Source organism: Colossoma macropomum, unplaced genomic scaffold (genome assembly GCF_904425465.1).
Source record: "Colossoma macropomum unplaced genomic scaffold, Colossoma_macropomum, whole genome shotgun sequence".
NCBI lineage: Eukaryota > Metazoa > Chordata > Actinopteri > Characiformes > Serrasalmidae > Colossoma > Colossoma macropomum.
The window spans coordinates 23,146,525-23,164,202 of NW_023494785.1; the positions used below are offsets into that span (position 1 = coordinate 23,146,525).

Consider the following 17,678-nt stretch of genomic DNA (forward strand, 5'->3'; position numbering starts at 1 on the left):
TGAATTTTAGCTTGTTTCGGGGTGTCGAATGGCATTGGTCACTAGGGTTGGGTGGTGTAACGGTGATAAGGTATACCACGGTATTTAAAAATGATGCCTGCATGTCAAAATGGCATGTCAAATTTCTATTCTGTGTTTGAATGGCCAGATAAACACATTACAATAGGTTATATTTTAGAGCAGCTCACTGATTGGTGGTTTGGGAGCTCACCAGTGGGTGGTGCTGATAGAAAGAGGGGAAAATGAGAGCCAAGAAAAACCTTAGTAAAAACATGACAGTTGCTCAGCGACTGCTAAAAGCTACACACATCAAGCACATGGTTGATTTTCGACTTTCATTATAACACCAGTCATTCGACTTTACGCTCTCAGATATCTCTAGCATCAGTTACCTGGAACCAAGCCTTTGCTGTGGTGTGGCTATTGTTGGCTATTGTTATCTTGGCCAAAATGCTACCCCGTTAACAAAATTTGTCTGGCCCACTCGTGGACCACATCCTTGGGCTTGTTCTGGCCCAGTATAAGGCTGGGTCCATGGCCCAGATCTGGCCCATACGCTGTAAAGTAAGTAGAACTAATGACAGTGACCCAAATCTGGAACAAATACATTGTTGTTCTGCAAGATTCAGGCCAGAATTGGCCCACATATATGAACACCAGGCAAAACTGTACAAACCTGTGAGGCATCTGACACTATTCTGGCCCCCATGCCTGACATCTGCCTGGTAGTCAACCAACACTCATCTATGTAAGCCAGAAACAGCCCAGAACTATAGAGTCTTCTATACAGTCCGAACACTACAGAAAAGGGTTGATTTCAGCTTTCTGTCACTCCAACACCAGTCACTGGAATTTTGCTGTCTGATATTAGTTGTTGTCATCTACACCTGTTTTCAGCAAGCAGTTCTTAGTCAGAATCAAACCTTTACCGTAGTGTATAGCGTTGTTAGGGTCTGTAGTCTGTAGCCTGCTTATCGTTAGCTTTAGCGATCAAGCCAAACAGCACAGAACAGGTTTAGTTTAATGCCAGTTGCTCGACTTCAGTCCCTCAGACTTGAATCACTATCATCTAAACTTGTGATTAGTTTGCTTAGTTTGAATTGAACGTGTTCTGTGGTGAACATAGCTGTTATCATGCTAGCTAAGCTAATACTAACCAACTCCTCTCTCTTATTTAGCAGCGCTGTTTAACGTTTAGCAGTTGTTAGATGGCTTGATACTTATTATGGGTTATTTGGTTGCTTATTTGATGACCATACAAGCAAACTACTCCCATTTTTTTGTTCTAATGTAGTACAGAATGACATGGCACAAAAGCAGCGTCAATGCTTTTGTTATTTACAAAGCTTTACCAGTTGATACAGATTTATATGGGTAACTTAAAGTAATGAGTAGTGAGATTCCTTTTTCCTGGAAGTATTGAGTATCACTTTGAGAGAAGTAACTAGTAATATGATAGGATTACTTTTTTGAGTATCAAGCACTAACACTGATTAATGTTATTTTAGCAGCAGAAAAAGAACAACCCATTTTTTTCTCCTGCGGAAGCTCTGTACTGTGAGCAGAGTTGAGCGTCAGAGCACAGAGTCTTATGTAAGTGCTATTTAAGGCCAAATTTCTCTGCTCTAGTATGCATGGATGCCAGTGTGTCAGTATGTCACAACATCAGCCACTGTTGTAGGCCACAGGTAACTGGGTGTTAGATGACGGAAAGCAAATCACCTTTTCTCTTTCATTCTTCCACTGCTAATTTACAGTGATGTGAAAGTGATACGGGGGAAAAAAACAAAAAAGGCTGAAAAGAAAGACTTGAATGTGCTTTTAAAGGAAAAGGCTATGTGCAATCTGTGCGTCACCAGTAGGGGGCCTCGGCCCCTTGCATCTCTCTCTCGCTCGCCCGCTGGCTCCTCCTGCCCATCAGAGTGCATGCTTTGTGGAGGGGTGGCCGAGCCACAGAGAGGGGGAGAGAGAAAGAAAGAGGCTGTTTAAGACACACCTCCCAGTCAAGCAGCACTACATCCTGCCTTTAGCCACACCCACCAGGCGGAGGAGGAGGAGGAGGAGAGATCCGAGCGCTGCCCGAGCCGAGCCTTTAACTCTTCACCAGTGTGGAGCAGCCGGCAGCGTGCACTCACACACACACTCACTCACACACACATACTCTCATATACACACACTCATACTCGCACGCAGCCACACACACACTCACACTTGCGGCGCAGGTGAGCGGCAAGCAGGCAAGGAGGCCGTGGGAAAAGAAGACATCAACCAGGCAGACACGGAGAGAAGAAAGACTGCTGGTGCGGGTTTTGGGATAAGTGCCGGATTTTCCCTTTGAGGAGTTTGTGCTGTCTTTTTTTTCCCTTTTCCCTTTTCTTTATTCTTCCTCCGTGATCGAAGCTGGACTTGAAGCTGGAGGGTTTGGTCCCACTGACTGAGTCTCCACATCATCCGTCTGCACCGCTTCTTTGTGTGTGTCGGCCAGAACAGAGCAAACAGAGTGTGCAGCCGAGCGGAGCCTGTGTGTGCCTGGGATATCTGACAGCCTCCTGCAGGATCTGACACTGCACAGACGAGCGAGAGAGCCAGGAAGAGAGGAAAACCAGAAAGACAGAGGGAGACAAAGTCAAGGCATGAGCCGGGGAATAGCAGCTCTTTCGTAGAAGTGATCGCTGCAAAACCTCCCCCTGTACCTACCTTCCTCCTTCTCTTTCCCTCATCGTCTCCTTTCCCTCTTGTATTGCTGCTCCTTCTTTCTCTCTTTACAGCTATCCTGTTCCTCAGCTCTCCATTCTCCCTCCATCTTCTCCTGCTTTTCTCCCCATTAGAGAAGAGCCGAGAGTGCAACTCCTACACAGTGACGGACAGAAGGACAGCCAGAGGTCCTGTGACACTCCCCATCACTCTCTATCTCTCTCTCTCTTAGTCTCCCTCTCTTTCACTCTCTCATCCTCCTTTCACTGCACAAATCCCACTTCTGGCCCAGGAAGCAGGGGGCAATTTGGAGTTTTTTGGACACAAGCACGCGAGTATCCGTATCCTGCCACGGCCAGAGGGATTCCAGCTACATGGGCAAACGTTTGGAACAGCAACCAATGTACCCCCAGTACACCTACTACTACCCTCACTATCTCCAGACTAAGGTATAGTGCTTGGGTTGTTTTTAGGTTCTTTTTGGGTTATCTGGTTCTCTCTGGCTTCTCTTGGGGTTCTCTTCAGGTTCTTTCTCACTGTGTTTCTCTCTCTCTTTTAATTGTTAATCGTCACCTGGGTGGCAGCTTTCAAACACATTTTGCGGTTGGACATGTATACTGTTTGATGTTCTACTTCATTGCTAGACCACACCAGAGCAAGTAGTAGTTGAAATAACATGCTCAATTGCTTGCCATGCACGCACACTAGCACACACACACAACACGCATTCACACACTCACAAATTCTGTCCCCTCAGCACCACAGTGGGGCTCTAATGGTGGACTTGAATAATAACATCCATCTCTTGAAGCCCTACACCACTCTGAAGTGGAGAATTGATTGTCGCGCATTGATCGAGACGCTGTTACACTGCTGGTGATCCCTACCTGGCTCTGTGCTGCTTTACGCATGTCTTTATCGCTCATCCTCCCTGGGAAAAAAAAGTTGGCACCTGCGATGCACGAGTCATTAAGTGAGGGAGAGAGAGCATGTTGCTTTGAGTAATAGAAAGGCTGGCAAGGCCACGGGTGTGAACAAGCAAGTGATGAGATGCTTTTTTTCACTATTAAAGTGGAGAAACTTTAGTGAGGAAAGGGGTCTGGTTAGGAAAGCAGGTAGCTTCTGTGTTTGATTTCCTAAAGAAAGGTGAACATGTAGTATTTTTAATCAGAAATATAGATGTTATACATGATGATAATTCTCTGTTGGAAGACTGTTTACGACCTCTTGTTGTCTCTTTATCTGAGCGAATGATCTTCTTACACATTTGGCCTTTTTCAGAGACCTGTTATTTATTGTTTCACGCTGCCTTCAAGGTCAAGTCAAATTAGATCTCACCCTTTTCCGCTTTTTAATGAATTTCCCAGAACCTCTCAATGCAAGGCCCGGTCCCTGGAGTCATCTGTTTTTCTTTCTCGTATTATTCAAGGAAAAAAGACCACTTCCAGCATAGAACATTTCAGAGGAAGAATCTACATATAGTGTGTATTCGTGATCTTATTGAGAGAATCAGTTTGTGCGGGCCTTATTAGAGCCAAGTATTGGCATTAGCAGGAAGAAGAATAGCATGGTCTGGGAATGATTGTTGATTTGCAGATTATTGGAGGAGAAGGGGAGTGCTTTTGGCACGGAGTTGCGCTACGATTCAGATTTCAGATGCTTGCCTTCGCCTGTGAAGGATGAGGGCCCCATGTTAGTGTGCATGACTGTAGGCCTGTGTGTGTGTGTGTGAGAGAGGGAGACTGGAGATTTAAATGGCCTCTTATTAATCTTGATTCCGGCATGCTCTCAGAGTGGAGGCATTCCTCCAGGGGAAATCAATCATGTGGGGGGGAAGAGAAGCAGCTGACACACAATCACTGTGCTCTCTCTCTCTCTCTCTCTCTCTCTCTCTCTCTCTCTCTCTCTCTCTCTCTCTCTCTCTCTCTCTCTCTTCCTTCTGGGTGGTTCCCAGTTATCCTGTGTAGATTAGTGTTTACTAGTAGTAATTAATGATATAATACTGGTCTTTCCATAAGGAATAGCAGAAAGTGGGTAGTAGCTGTACTAAGAGGCATTTCTATCAAACTGGACTCAAATGACCGCATTTGAATTGAGCTTCATTGTAATCAATACAATATTTAGTTTCTAGTGATCACCATGACTCTTTAATCCCAGTCTGAATCTGTACTCCATCAGACTGAAGGCCACCCATAACTCTATAACTCAGACCTTAACAGAGCATGGATGGATGCATGGAGGTGTGAGTGAGTGTGAGTGTGTGAATACTCATGCACAGTGCATGCAGAGGGAGGTATCAGTCATACAGCAGTGGGATATGAAACAGATTTAAAGGGAAGTAATTCCCCCTCTGGTATTGTCAGCAGAAGGATGTGGGGACCCTTCAGCTATTCAATCAGTAGCATAAAATCAAGACGCGCGTGTGCGCGCGCGTATGTATGTATGTATATGTGTGTGTGTGTGTGTGTGTGTGTATATATATATATATATATATATATATATATATATATATATGAGAGAGACAAGTTTATATAAGCTTCATATTTGGATATTTTTATATTTCAGACAGAAGAGAAAATCTGTACTCTTGCTTCATATCTGAAAAAATCCACAGGTGTTTCTGTCCATCTTTCCACTGTGAGACAACAACTTAACACTGTGAGTCTGAAAGAATGCATAGCTGTCAAAAACCTGTTACTGAGAAAAGAAAATAGCCAGGAAATCAAAAAGAAGCTGCTGATGTTCTGGGAACAATGCACTGACCACCCCAGAGTCCAGACCTCAATATCACTGAATGTTGGGCACACACACACACACACACACACACACACACACACACACACACACACAGGAAAAATTACAAGTAGTAGTATGGACTTCTGTTGGTCCTTTCATGACATTTTAATGCAATGCTAAGGATAACTGCAGCTTTCAAATTATGCAAAAAAAAGTACAGAATAAAAATACAGATGCACTTTTTTGCATTACAGTGACAATCCTGATAAACCTGTGCATGTGTGTGAACAAGCTCTCCCATTCAGGACTGTGTGTGGTAGTGAGTGAATGCGTGCGTTTACATTCACACTCAGAAGGGTCAGTTTTTGTGTAGCAGAAATAACATCCAGTGGTCCGTTTAAACCTCTGCTCTCAGCGTGAGTGCACGCTAACTGGCTTGCGGTGGGATGACACACAGCATGTCAGCAACATTCCCACAGCGTTGAGAGAACGTTGTGTATGGGGCTCATTACATTTCTGCTGCTCGCCATGTCACTTAGGATTATTGCGAGGCAACGTGCTATTTACTCCGCAAGTGGATAATTAGGAGATTGATTCATAGTGTCCCTGTTGTAGGACTTCAGATTCACCATGAGAAAAAGCTCTCATTCGCCTTCTTTCAGGTACCTCCTATTAATTCAATAATTGAGTCCATTAATACATGCTAATTCATAACGCACTAATGATCATCTAAGTTATTAAAATCACCATTGTCATGAAATGAGGGAATCTACATACGCCCATGCAAATTCTCTGTTATTCATGCATTATTCATACATCTTGGTGTGTTTAATGACAGATCTCTTTTTGAGCAGTGGTCACCAGTGGATACTGTACGCAGACAAAGCCCTGTATGGTGTTTCTGGACATGTGCTAGCCAGAGGTTGGATTAAACAAAAATGCTTAGACTTCTTTATAGTTGTGTCTGAAATACATGAGAATGTTCAACACACGTATGATTTCCTACAGGATTATTGCACAGACACAGAGTTAACATGCTTGCTGTGTGAATTATACATGTAAACACCTCCAGTGGGACAGCTGTCCTGCGTTTACATAGTAATATGCGTCCTGTGTGGATGTGCGTGTGAAGAGCCAGTGGAGGGTTTATGTGGAGGCTGGACTTACAGCTCACATGCTTCTCATTGAGATTAAATACATGCTAAATACAAATTTCACCTAATAATGGTGCTGATCCCTGCATCTGTACAAGTACTACTTTGCAACCTGGACTTTTACATCATTGTCAGTAGTTTAATGTGAATTTACAGTAAATACATGTAAATTAAGAGGGTATCTGTGAAACTGTAATGCGTTTTAATGAAATGCAAAAAGAATTTGGTGTATTCCAAGGGGCAACTATAGCACTGACCTCAAACCCTCATATCAGAGTAAAATATAATATCATCTTTGAAGAAAAGTGTTGAATTCTCTCTGGTTGAATCTAAAACTGTTATCTGTTTAATAACGTAGGTCATTCAGGACGTACAGTATGTAATACAGGACATACAGGTCATGGATAAATGCTAGAGATTCACTGATTTTAGAATTCTGGGCCATTGCCAATATACAATTTTTCATATACCTATTTACATAAACTTTTTTAAAAATGCTTTAGCATTATGGAGAAATCAAAAATGTATTTCAGAGTTACAAATGCAGTAAGATAAATAAAATGCAGACATTTTAACACAGTAGCTCAGAGTCATCTAAACATTCTGCTCTTCCAAATGTGTCATTAAATATCAGTTTGAAATATCAGTAAAAAACATTTGCCAGATGCCGATAATTTTAAATATGTTATGATTTATTGTGCAAGTATACAATTTTACTTGATTGCTTTCTTACGGCAAGGGTATCCAAAATTGAATTGTTAATATTGTTAACTGTTAGTACCTGGAACATACTAGAACAGATGGTGACAGACTAAAACTGCTGCATCGGCTATTTTTGTTTGTGTATTTATTTATTTATTTGTTCTTCCTTAGGGTAGGACTATAGAATTGTTAATTTCTCTCTCTCTCTCTCTCTCTCTCTCTCTCTCTCTCTCTCTCTCTCTGTCATTCCTGCTCTACTTCCTTTGTGAATGTGCAGGAGAGGAATGTTTTGCCTGCTTTGAAGCTTGTCTTTAATGTTGTACATCAATAATAGCAGAGAAAAATAAATAATCATAATTATGCAAATCTTGTTACTTACGGCAAGCATTTTCTTGGTGGGGGGTGGAGAGTGTCACATGATCTAGTGGTGAAGCATACCTTATCTGTCCTGTTTTAAAAGCCAGTTTGCAGGTCATATGCAAACTATTCTCCACACAAAGCACCAAATTCATAGTACAATAAAATATAATATTTTGCTATTTTTTGGTGCATTTTTGGCATTCTAGTGCCTCTGTCTGTCTGTCTGTCTGTCTGTCTGTCTGTCTCTCTCTCTCTCTCTCTCTCTCTCTCTCTGTCTCTCTCTCTCTCTCTCTCTCTCTCTCTCTCTCTCTCTCTCTCTCTCGATCTCCCACTGTGTCCTGGGCATTCTCTTCAGCCATCTGTTCAGAGGGGTGGGGCTGACTCAGAAAATAGGAACATACTAGCGTACGCTTATAGAAGGATATAAGACTGTCATTGTTGTAGAAATCAAGGCATGATGAAAACTGTAGTAACGTATTCGAGGTTTTTGACCAATTTAGAATTCATCTATACACTTTTGCATTGCAGTCATTAAATATCGATAGCCAGAGAAATGCATGTCAGTCTAATATCGATACATTGGAGTATGCTGTCTTTGAGTTATAAAAAGGCTGAGTAAAAGTCTAAAGTCACTTTTTCCTGATTTACTGGAATTCTGATTTACATACAGCACATTCTTTTGATACCTGGCTAAATGTAAATGGGATCTCTATCTGTCGCCAGCTGCATGTATAGATTTATCTGTAAGTAAACTCAGTGAGTGGCCCTAAACTAAAGGAGCCTGGCCACGCTGTTGGTTTGTGTGAGCTGTAGAGAGCAGGAGAGAAGCCCTGGTCCTAGAATAATGGACCTGCTGCATTTTTAATAAAGGACCACTTTGTAACAACTAGGGCCTGATGGATTCTCTCCCTTTAAAGGGCCTGACTTTTGGATTTTTACACACAGCTTGCTTTTAGGCTCTCCGAATAAGTGCTCAACAAAGCCTGTGCAGTGGGGATAAGTGGCAAAGACCGGGGGAGTAACCTAAAGCCAGAGTAGAGCAGCAGTACAGGAACTGATCAGAGTGTATTGGCATTGTTCTTTCTCTGTGCCTAAAGGCCTAAAGCTACTGTGGCCGTAGGCCTTTATGCTCCGCTGTGAATAAGCCATAGTGATGCAAGTCGAGTAGTTCAATTCAAAATCACAGTATTTTCCAAATATAATACATTATCATGGTATTAGATGATAAGTAAGCATTCAGCTGCTGACTACTGACATGACAATTTTGTTTGTAAACATTAACTAGACAGAAACTTCATTTCCAGAGAGGAAACTTATGGAGCCCCGAAGGTGACATTGGGATTATTTTTTTAATAAGGAGTGGCCACAAATGAATATTTTGAGACCATGAGTTAAGTTTCCTGTGGCAACATGGCCTCAGTATATTAATTTGTTATGAGTCAATACTGATAACAATACTAATAATTTAATTTATGTCTTTAAAAGCTAAGAGACTTTAATATGAGCTATGTTTTAGTGAAGCACTTCACTTAAGATAAGCATCTAAAAAAAAACTATCTCATTAAATACTCTGCTACCTCACAGACTCTTTATGGTCTTTGATCATCAAGAAGGATTTTGCCCATTTAAAAGCAGTTTTTATAGCCGTATAAGTGGAAGAAGCTTTCTCTGAATGTACTGAATGTATTTATTACTTTTAATAAATAGAAAAGTTAGTCTTGTCAATACAGCGTTAGCAATTTTCACGTCATTCTAAGTGCAGTTTTCAGTATTTACCACTGACATCCAGTAAGAGCAATAGTGGCTACATGTTTCAACCAGTGAGTGTGTATATATCATATATAATCATCCAGTTCCTCCACCCTCATACTCTCTCGCTCTCACTCTTTCATATTACTTGTGGTTAGTTTGCTGCTTGTCGATTTATCCATAGGTCTCTCATGAGCACTGTCCAGCATAGATTACTGATACTGCTAGCATCAGCGGTGTGTTTTGCTTGTAGATATTACTTTAGACTTACTTCGATGATAAATAAATTTACATTGCAGTAGCTGGGAATAACTTATCAAGTGAACCAGTAATGACAGCTAACTTTGAATGAAAGGGCTTCAGTCGCAAAGTCATAGCAACAGCGCATGAGCAGCAGGGCTGCAGTCTGCACTACCATGAATGGTTTAAAGACTCAAACTAGGAAAGTGCATTAATGGCATTAAAAACTAGTGATGTTTAATAACAAAAGATGCTAAATTCATGTTAATCACTGAAACAGAAATTTACAGCCTTATGGAAATCATCATGTGCAAGGGCGTTTGGTGTTAGGGTTGGGGGTGGTAGATCATTGCTCTGGATGTAAAGCATTAACAAGCTGTATGTATGTGTTTGTCTGTGTGCATGCCTGCTGAAACTGGTTGAGTGCTGAGGTTTGAGCTCTAAGTGCAGGTGCTGTGCTACAGGTACATTTCAGACTTGCTGAAAGGTATCATAGAACGTCCTGCGTTTGGAGTTGATTAGACGTATTTAGCAATCTGCACTAATCATGTCGCACGTCGACAGATTTTGACAGGCCTGTCATCTGTGCAGAAAATAAACATGAGCGTATCTGCTGTTCCTGGTGTGCCAGGACCGCACAGGAAGGAGACAGGGGAGGGAGAGAGGAAGGATGGTGATGGCACCCTTCGAATGTGCTCCAGTATGGGGCTTTTCATTCTCTCCCGTCACTCCCTCCCTCCTTCCCTCCCTCCTTCCCCTGCGTTTTAATCAGGAGACACACACTGGAAACCTTTTCCCTCGGAAAACAGCCCAGTCAAAGCCAAGGACAGAGCAGGCGAGGTAAGGCGTCATAAATCCTTGAGTACATGCTCCTGAGGGATTTCACTGTCCAACCTCCCTGCTTGCCTCCCTCCTTGTGTGTCTCTCTCTCCCCCTCTCTCTCCCAATTTATGCACACCTTTTCTGCAGCTAGGGCCATGAGAGACACTGCTCTAATCAGATATAGCCACAGCGCTCTTAACCTGCCATAACCGTGTCCAATTCTCCACGCATGGGTGCTGAAACAGGCGCACGTCAAACGCATACATTAAAGAAGGTTTAAGGGAAGACCATTTGCTTTGGCCCCTTTGGTTCACCCTATAAAGACCGCTGAAGATGCCATCTGAAAGGACTGGCTGCTCTTGTTGTTTTCTCGATAAGATAAAGACTTTGTGGTTGCTGAGCGCTCCAGGGAAGGCTGATTAATAACTACAGATATCTGTGTAGCAGCAGAGCCTACTGGAGCTAGCCTGAAAGCTAGCGGACTGCCTGGGATTAGCTTATGTAAACAGCGCTTTTGTTGCGTTCCGCTCGAATTAATTTGCACAGCCCACATGCTTTTATTTGGACTAATTTGCATGGCGGGCACTCAAACTCCTGTCCAAACACATCCCAAAGGCTCAAGGCTACAAAGAGAGTGGCTAATGACACTCAAAAGTGTGCTGTCTCCTCCTCTTATAGTCACTGCCCTTAATGCCTTTGACGCTTTGAAGTGTTCAGTGCAGTATCACTGACAGGCCAGTTTGGATGATATTCTTGTGTTCTGCTGCAAATGTGTTTTACATGAATCTTTATAGAAGCAGGTGGTCAGTTGTCATTAGATTAGATTCCCAGTCAGCAATTAAATCTGTTAAGGCCTATTCAAATATGATTTTTCTTTTTCTTTTTTTTCTTTTTTTCACACGAAAGAAACTAACAATGAGATTTTTATCATAGTGGAACCTCCACACCAAGTCTAATGCATTTTTTTAAAATGCTCTGAGAACACCAGAAGAAGAGGGAAGATGAAATATGGATTCCTCAAGTTGTAGCGACAGTAAATGTATTCATTTTCTTTTAAGGACTGTAACTAAAAGGTTACACCTAGATCACCTAGATAAACAAATATAAACAGTTGCTTAATTGTGCTTAAAAGTTACTCCCATCCTTTCAGCTTGTCTGCCATGTATTTTCTTTAACCTCTTCATTTTTATAGTCAGGATGTTGCTTATATAAGCTTTTGTGTTCCGTCATAGGCAAGATAAACTGTTCTGCTTCCATCATAATGCACGCTTGTTTAGCCTGTAACCATGAGCTCTGGTTGATCAGCTGGATTCTGATCATATCTGTACAATGCTTCGGAGTTTGTTTGTACCTCACACCTACCCATTTATTACCTAGAACTGAAAGGACCGTAAAAGAAAGTGTTTTTTTTTTTCATCTGTTAACATTGGATTCGGTGTGAATGGGCCTTACCGTCATCTAAATAGAAACTCTGATGGTTAAACACAGTTCACAAAACACTTTAGTCCAAGACTAGGCTTAATCCATGTCCAGAAAACTGGCCCACAGTGTGGAAGCCAACAGTGGTGTTTCGTCTTGGTTCAGTTAACTTCATTCTCTCTCTCTCAGAGGTGGTAGGCAGTGGAGAGTGCCAGACTAGACTTATGACTTATTAGCCAGCCTATCTGTCACACAACACCACCCTTGATTGGAAGGCCTTGCTGTTTCTCTCTGACACACACACACACACACACACACACACACACACACACACACACACACACTGTGCAGTAGTGAGCGTAATTTAAATGAGCTTTTTTTATTTGGGTCTGTCTAACTCCTGTACCAGTCTCCAGTTTGAGGGGCAGGCAGGCAGGGGGGAGAGACTGAGAGAAAGAACGAGAGAGAGAGAGGGGAGTATGTTTAAGTGGCAGAGGAAGGGGAAGATAAAAGCCTGACAGGATTAGTCCTACAGACACTACAGGCTGTGTGACATTGTCCTCTAAGCTGCAACACACACAGCGTGGCACTTGGTGCGAGAGCACAACTGGTGCTCTCTCTCTTGCTCCCTCTCTCTCATTTGCTGTCTCGCTCACACATACCGACATGTTCATTTGATTTGCTGTGCTGAGTTTTAAAAGCAAAGGCAGTACAGGGGCACTTTGCCAGTGTGCTGGTGAGCAGCCCTGCATTTTTTATTAACCTTGCTAGTTTTATGAATGATTAAGCTCCTTTGTGTGCTCAACTGCCCTCAGTCACACTGCACTGTAGCCAGGTCATATAGCTGTGTTGTGTGTGTGTGTGTGTGTGTGTGTGTGTGTGTGTGTGTGTGTGTGTGTGTGTGTGTGTGTGTATAAACCATGTATGTATTAAATTAATATATATAATTTTCAATATTTTTGTTTTGTTGATTTTCAATTATGCATTTTGTGATGTATCATGAAAATGTCTTATTTTTTGCCATACTGAACAGCTATAGTTTATTTGTTTTTTTTCTGTATCGTTCAGAAGTATTTTTGAAAATATACTGACGACGCAAATATGACTGAGAATTATTTATAGCATAATGAAATAGATATAATAAGGTATTAAAGCTTCACAATAACCTGAAATTTTTTTTAATATATCATTTTATATGTAACTGTAACTGACCTGCCAAAATAAATGCAGTTGACTCTCCTTCATGCAATTTTGCAGTTTGCCTTTTTTTTCCTGCCTGCTTTTTTTTGTTATATACTTCCAGATCTTAGTTGTTCTTTTGGTACGTGGGGCCCCCAGGGGCCGACAACTGCATGATGGCTTTGCAGCACCGATGCAACTCAATCATCTACGCACAGCTTGTCATTCCTTCATGCTGCAGCGGGAATGAGATACATTTAGTTGGCCAAACTGGTGGCATCTGCAAAGAGGAGGATAAAAAAGCAGTCTTTTTTGAGCCTTTGTAAGAGCGAAACCCTTTCATCTGCTCGTGTGGCAGCGGGGAAGAGGAAGCAGGTTTGGAGAGGATGTTAAACTTTTGATGCGCCTTTCTTTTAAACTTCCCAACAATTTCTGCGGGCCGTGCCTGTGCCCCGCTCCATTGTATCTGATGTTCCATCAAGCTCATCACACACTTCAAAAAGAGCATATACAGACACACACAGTCGCATAGCGCTGGTGCTGGTGGCTCCTCTAATGGAGGCGTGGTGGTGTTTCATGGTCACAGTGATGGCTAGTTTGATGAATGGGCCTGAGTAGAGTGGAAACACAGGGCACGTAAGAGAGCTCACACAGAGAGCACTGCCACATGAGTGTGTGTCTACATGTGTGCATTACTGCTGTGCACCTGAGCTACATACAAATTACCTCACACCTTACTTTATGGACATGAAGCCCATATGAGCCAATTAGAGCCCATATTGAAATTCAGAGTGGGATGTCTCTCTTTTTATGTGTGTAGGTGTGTATGTGTGTTGAGCTGGATTCGACCTTGAAAGTGCCAACTGGCTGGGCAGTACTGGAGGTCAGCAAAAGTCTTAGGTTTAACTTCTCGACCCTAATTAGACTACAGACACACACCACACAATGCAGAAAGTCAGCAATGCCCAGCCCTACTAATGAGCCTATCACTGTCTGGGGACACAAAAACACACAATCACGGTTGGGTGGTGGGTGGAGGGAGGGTGGATGGACATAATCACTGCCTGCCTTATTTCTCTGGCAGGACCATCCTTGAAGAACCATGCTGTGTCTAGTCATAAACACATTAAACATGCACCCATACTAGTTTCAGTACTAAATCAGACCCTATAGTGTGCACCCCGTTGTTATCGGTCATACTTATACAGCAATGTTATATTAAAGGGCAATTCAGAATCAGGCCAAGGAATTTGTCTTTAACCACTATAATTCCAATACTTTTTCAACATTTTAACATGGTTCAGTTGTTAAGATATAAAGAACATAATTCAGAGGGGTTTATTGTAAAATGCAGCACTGCAGAGAAACCGTGCAGGTGATGGAAACCTGACGCCTGAAGGGTTTAATTAAGGGTTTAATAAAAGCTACCACACAGAACGGTATTACACGAAATGGTTACAAATAAGTTACGTGATATCTGAGACATTGTTTTTTGACATTTTTGAGAGTATGCCTTAGCCTGAAATGTACTTTTGCTGAGAAGTATGCACAGGACATTCTAAGGATCAATAGACAGAAACAACGCAAATCTTTTTGAATTTGCCATTTGTGAAGGCCGTTGTAGATATTGCAAGTCCAAGTTCGCATCACCCCCGTTGTAAAGAAATTGGAGTTGTCAAGTTTGTCTACAATTAACTATTTAATGTTAAAGCAATCAGAAGGAGTTTATCTGTTATCTGTAATCTCAGTTATTAGGTTATGCCGATAGTTTGAAAAATCACTTTCTGAAAAAAACGTAGTATGTAGATTTTATACATAATGTCGCATCAGCGAAGAAGACAATGCAGGAAGTGTTGTACTTTAAAGGTGAATGCTCTTTATTGAAGAGGCAGCAGGGGAGGACCGCAGCTCAAGGGGCTGGGATAGCAGGCAGGACACTTTTAGCCTTGCACATTCACTCAGTGGTAGATGCTAACACTGACACTACCCCACAACCCAGCACAGAATGGCACAACCAACACTGCTACACTAGTAACGTCCGCAGCAACATTAGAGTATTAAATCTCACTCCTACCACGAGCGCGGTGCCTTCTAAGAGACTCGTTCGTGTGGCTGCTTTGCATGGCCACACTTCCTGTGCTTCTACAGCAGGATGCCACAATATATTGCCCAGCATAATCATTTTATATGGATAAAAATAACAAATATTTAGTGATTACAGCTATTGATGCACAAAAATGTTAGTCATTGACATTAGACATTGATATTGCCTGGCACTCAACATGTAAAATTGCTGGAAATAAGGATTAAGAACAATAAGAATGAATGCCTCTACTGCCTAATGTACCACTGCTACCACACGTTAAAGTAATGAGTATTCAAGCATTGTACCAGTTTTTGCTTTTAATGGCCTTTTTAAGCATATACTGCACTTCTGCTTGACTGCACAGGGCTACATGGAAATTTCCAATCCTATGACATTAGGTTGTCTAATTATTCTACCTTACCTACTTTTTTTCCCTGCTGTGACCCTGTTCACATGCAATTAAAACTGAAACCTCACCTAAAGTCTGCCATTTCACAGATGCACAGTTTCATTTGATTCTTTACACACTTTTCCATTATAGACATTGAGACAGTATTTTAAGGTTTTCAGAATAGTAAAGAACCAAGGTCACTACAGTGACTTCCGTGTCAGCCTTGGAGTGCTGCCAGAAGCAGCTAGTCTAAACAGTGACTGCACGTTTTTACCCCGTTAGCTTATTTACGTATCTTTACCGAACACTGAACATTAAACACTGTTGATCAGAATCTTTTATCTATGCTGTTTTATTTAAGATGCTTTTGCACCAGTGCAACAGAGCCTTTGTTAGCCTGCTAGTGTGATAGGTGTGCTTTGGGTCAGGAGAAGCTCTTGTGTAACCAAGCAAGCTGCTGGAACTTTGCCATGTTTATTCCACCAACCCAGCGAACTTAAACTGGAGCTTGGGGATAAATGAGTTCAGCCTACACATCAGTTTACGGAGTCCATCTATTACAGCCAAATGAAGTTCAACTGCTCACCGATCGACTGGACCATATTTTAGCTAACCAAAGAAAATCCAGAAAAGCAAGCTCGCATCAGAAACCCTTAGAAACTAATTTCCCGTTGAAGATGTTAAAGCACATTCAAAGTGAATAGCCACTCAAAATCAGAGTTATTACATACTAAGACTTATTATTCAGTAACTACAGGGACTTCAGTGCAAACTGTTGGAGCTATTCTTAGGTTATAGAAGTATGTAATAAAATGTTGGGCCTGCTGGCCCCCCTCATTTAAGGGGGTAAAGATTACAGGATGTCGTCTTAAGCACTATTCGAGCTGGACTACTTTTTGCAGAAAAGGATCTGTAATTTGTAAAGAATTTGAGTGGCCAGTTTATGAGAGAAAGTGTCTGTATTGTCAGCGTTAATAACAAGAAAAATGTTATTTTGATAAATGAGAAATGCCTCATGGTTTGTTATTGAGTTACCTTGAGGTCAATTCAAATAGGACTGCTGTTACTTAGGGGGCTTTGGTTTCATATGGGAATTGTTACATTTAGGCTTGTAAAACCTATGGACATTGCAGGTCAGGATGCTGCTTTTATTAATTTATCGAATAAACAGAATAAACCTCATTTAGCGTGGAAATGGTTATTTTTTTATTCAGTGTAACTACAGTAAATTGAGGTGTCAATCTGTAGATCAGTGAAAGAGTGCTCAGTTAGCTCAATGAAAGTGTGTGGGTATCTCTTTGTTACTCACCCCTTATCACCCAACATCTGAGTTAGGAACTCTATGGCTCATTTCTCCCTTGAATCGAACAGGCTGATTTAAAACAATCCTCTTAATCCACCAGTTTTTTTTTTTCTCTCCTTGAATGTGCCACAAATACCTCATGGCTGGGTATTGTTCAGATTTTATTAATAATACTGATACTTAGAATTTCAGTATACCATTTCTGTAGTCACACTTTCCTTTGAACCTCATTTTAAATAGCAATTGGGGAAAAAAAGTAAAAAAAAAAAATACATGATGTACTTTTTATCCAAATCAAAAATGTAATTATTTTTTCAGTATTATTTTAATATTATTCATTTTTATAACCTCTTTTGTAAAGTAACACATTTCATACCTGGCCTTAAACCTAACCTGATACAGGACCGGTAAAAGATGCCTCAAAGGGAGTCAGTATTCATGGATGACCTCCAAACCAAACGCAATATTCAAGGATATAATGATATTCTTTAGCAGGTCAGTGTCAGTGGTCTCAGTTATGTCTTTGATCTTTTTGCTCTGCACTTGACGTCCTTTATTTGACACGGGCCCTTCAGAATGCATTTTACAAGCATGTCAGGCTCGATCACATGGAACGGGGTATTTATCCCTGCCTTTCAAAGCCTGAGCAGAGGAAGGATCTGGGTCAGACTTACACACTGTGCGGGGGGCCTGCTAAGTCATGTGTAGTACAAGGTGGAGATGCAGAAGGATAAAAAATATAAGAAAAAAGAGGTGGGGGAGCTGGAGAAAATGCAGAGGGGGAGCATGGCGTGCACGCATTGGCAACAAGGCTGAGGGTCCCTGTTTCATATTTCATGGGGA

General features: G+C 41.6%; 1 protein-coding gene and 1 long non-coding RNA gene across 2 annotated transcripts in view; one reads left to right on the forward strand and one right to left on the reverse strand.

Moving 5' to 3' along the window:
• Positions 1-2,351: 2,351 nt before the first annotated feature.
• LOC118819770 lies at positions 2,352-2,812 on the reverse strand. The gene is made up of 2 exons (XR_005008204.1): positions 2,698-2,812; positions 2,352-2,564 (listed from the first exon to the last, which is right to left on the reverse strand). It is a non-coding gene; the product is annotated as an uncharacterized LOC118819770 (long non-coding RNA).
• The window catches only part of rbms3 (RNA binding motif, single stranded interacting protein), a 165,042-nt gene continuing 149,922 nt past the window's right edge, over positions 2,559-17,678 (forward strand). The window contains exon 1 of the mRNA XM_036587667.1: positions 2,559-3,143. Within this exon, the coding sequence (XP_036443560.1) occupies positions 3,069-3,143 (75 nt within the window). The 5' untranslated portion in view covers positions 2,559-3,068. The remainder of the gene's footprint in view (positions 3,144-17,678) is intronic.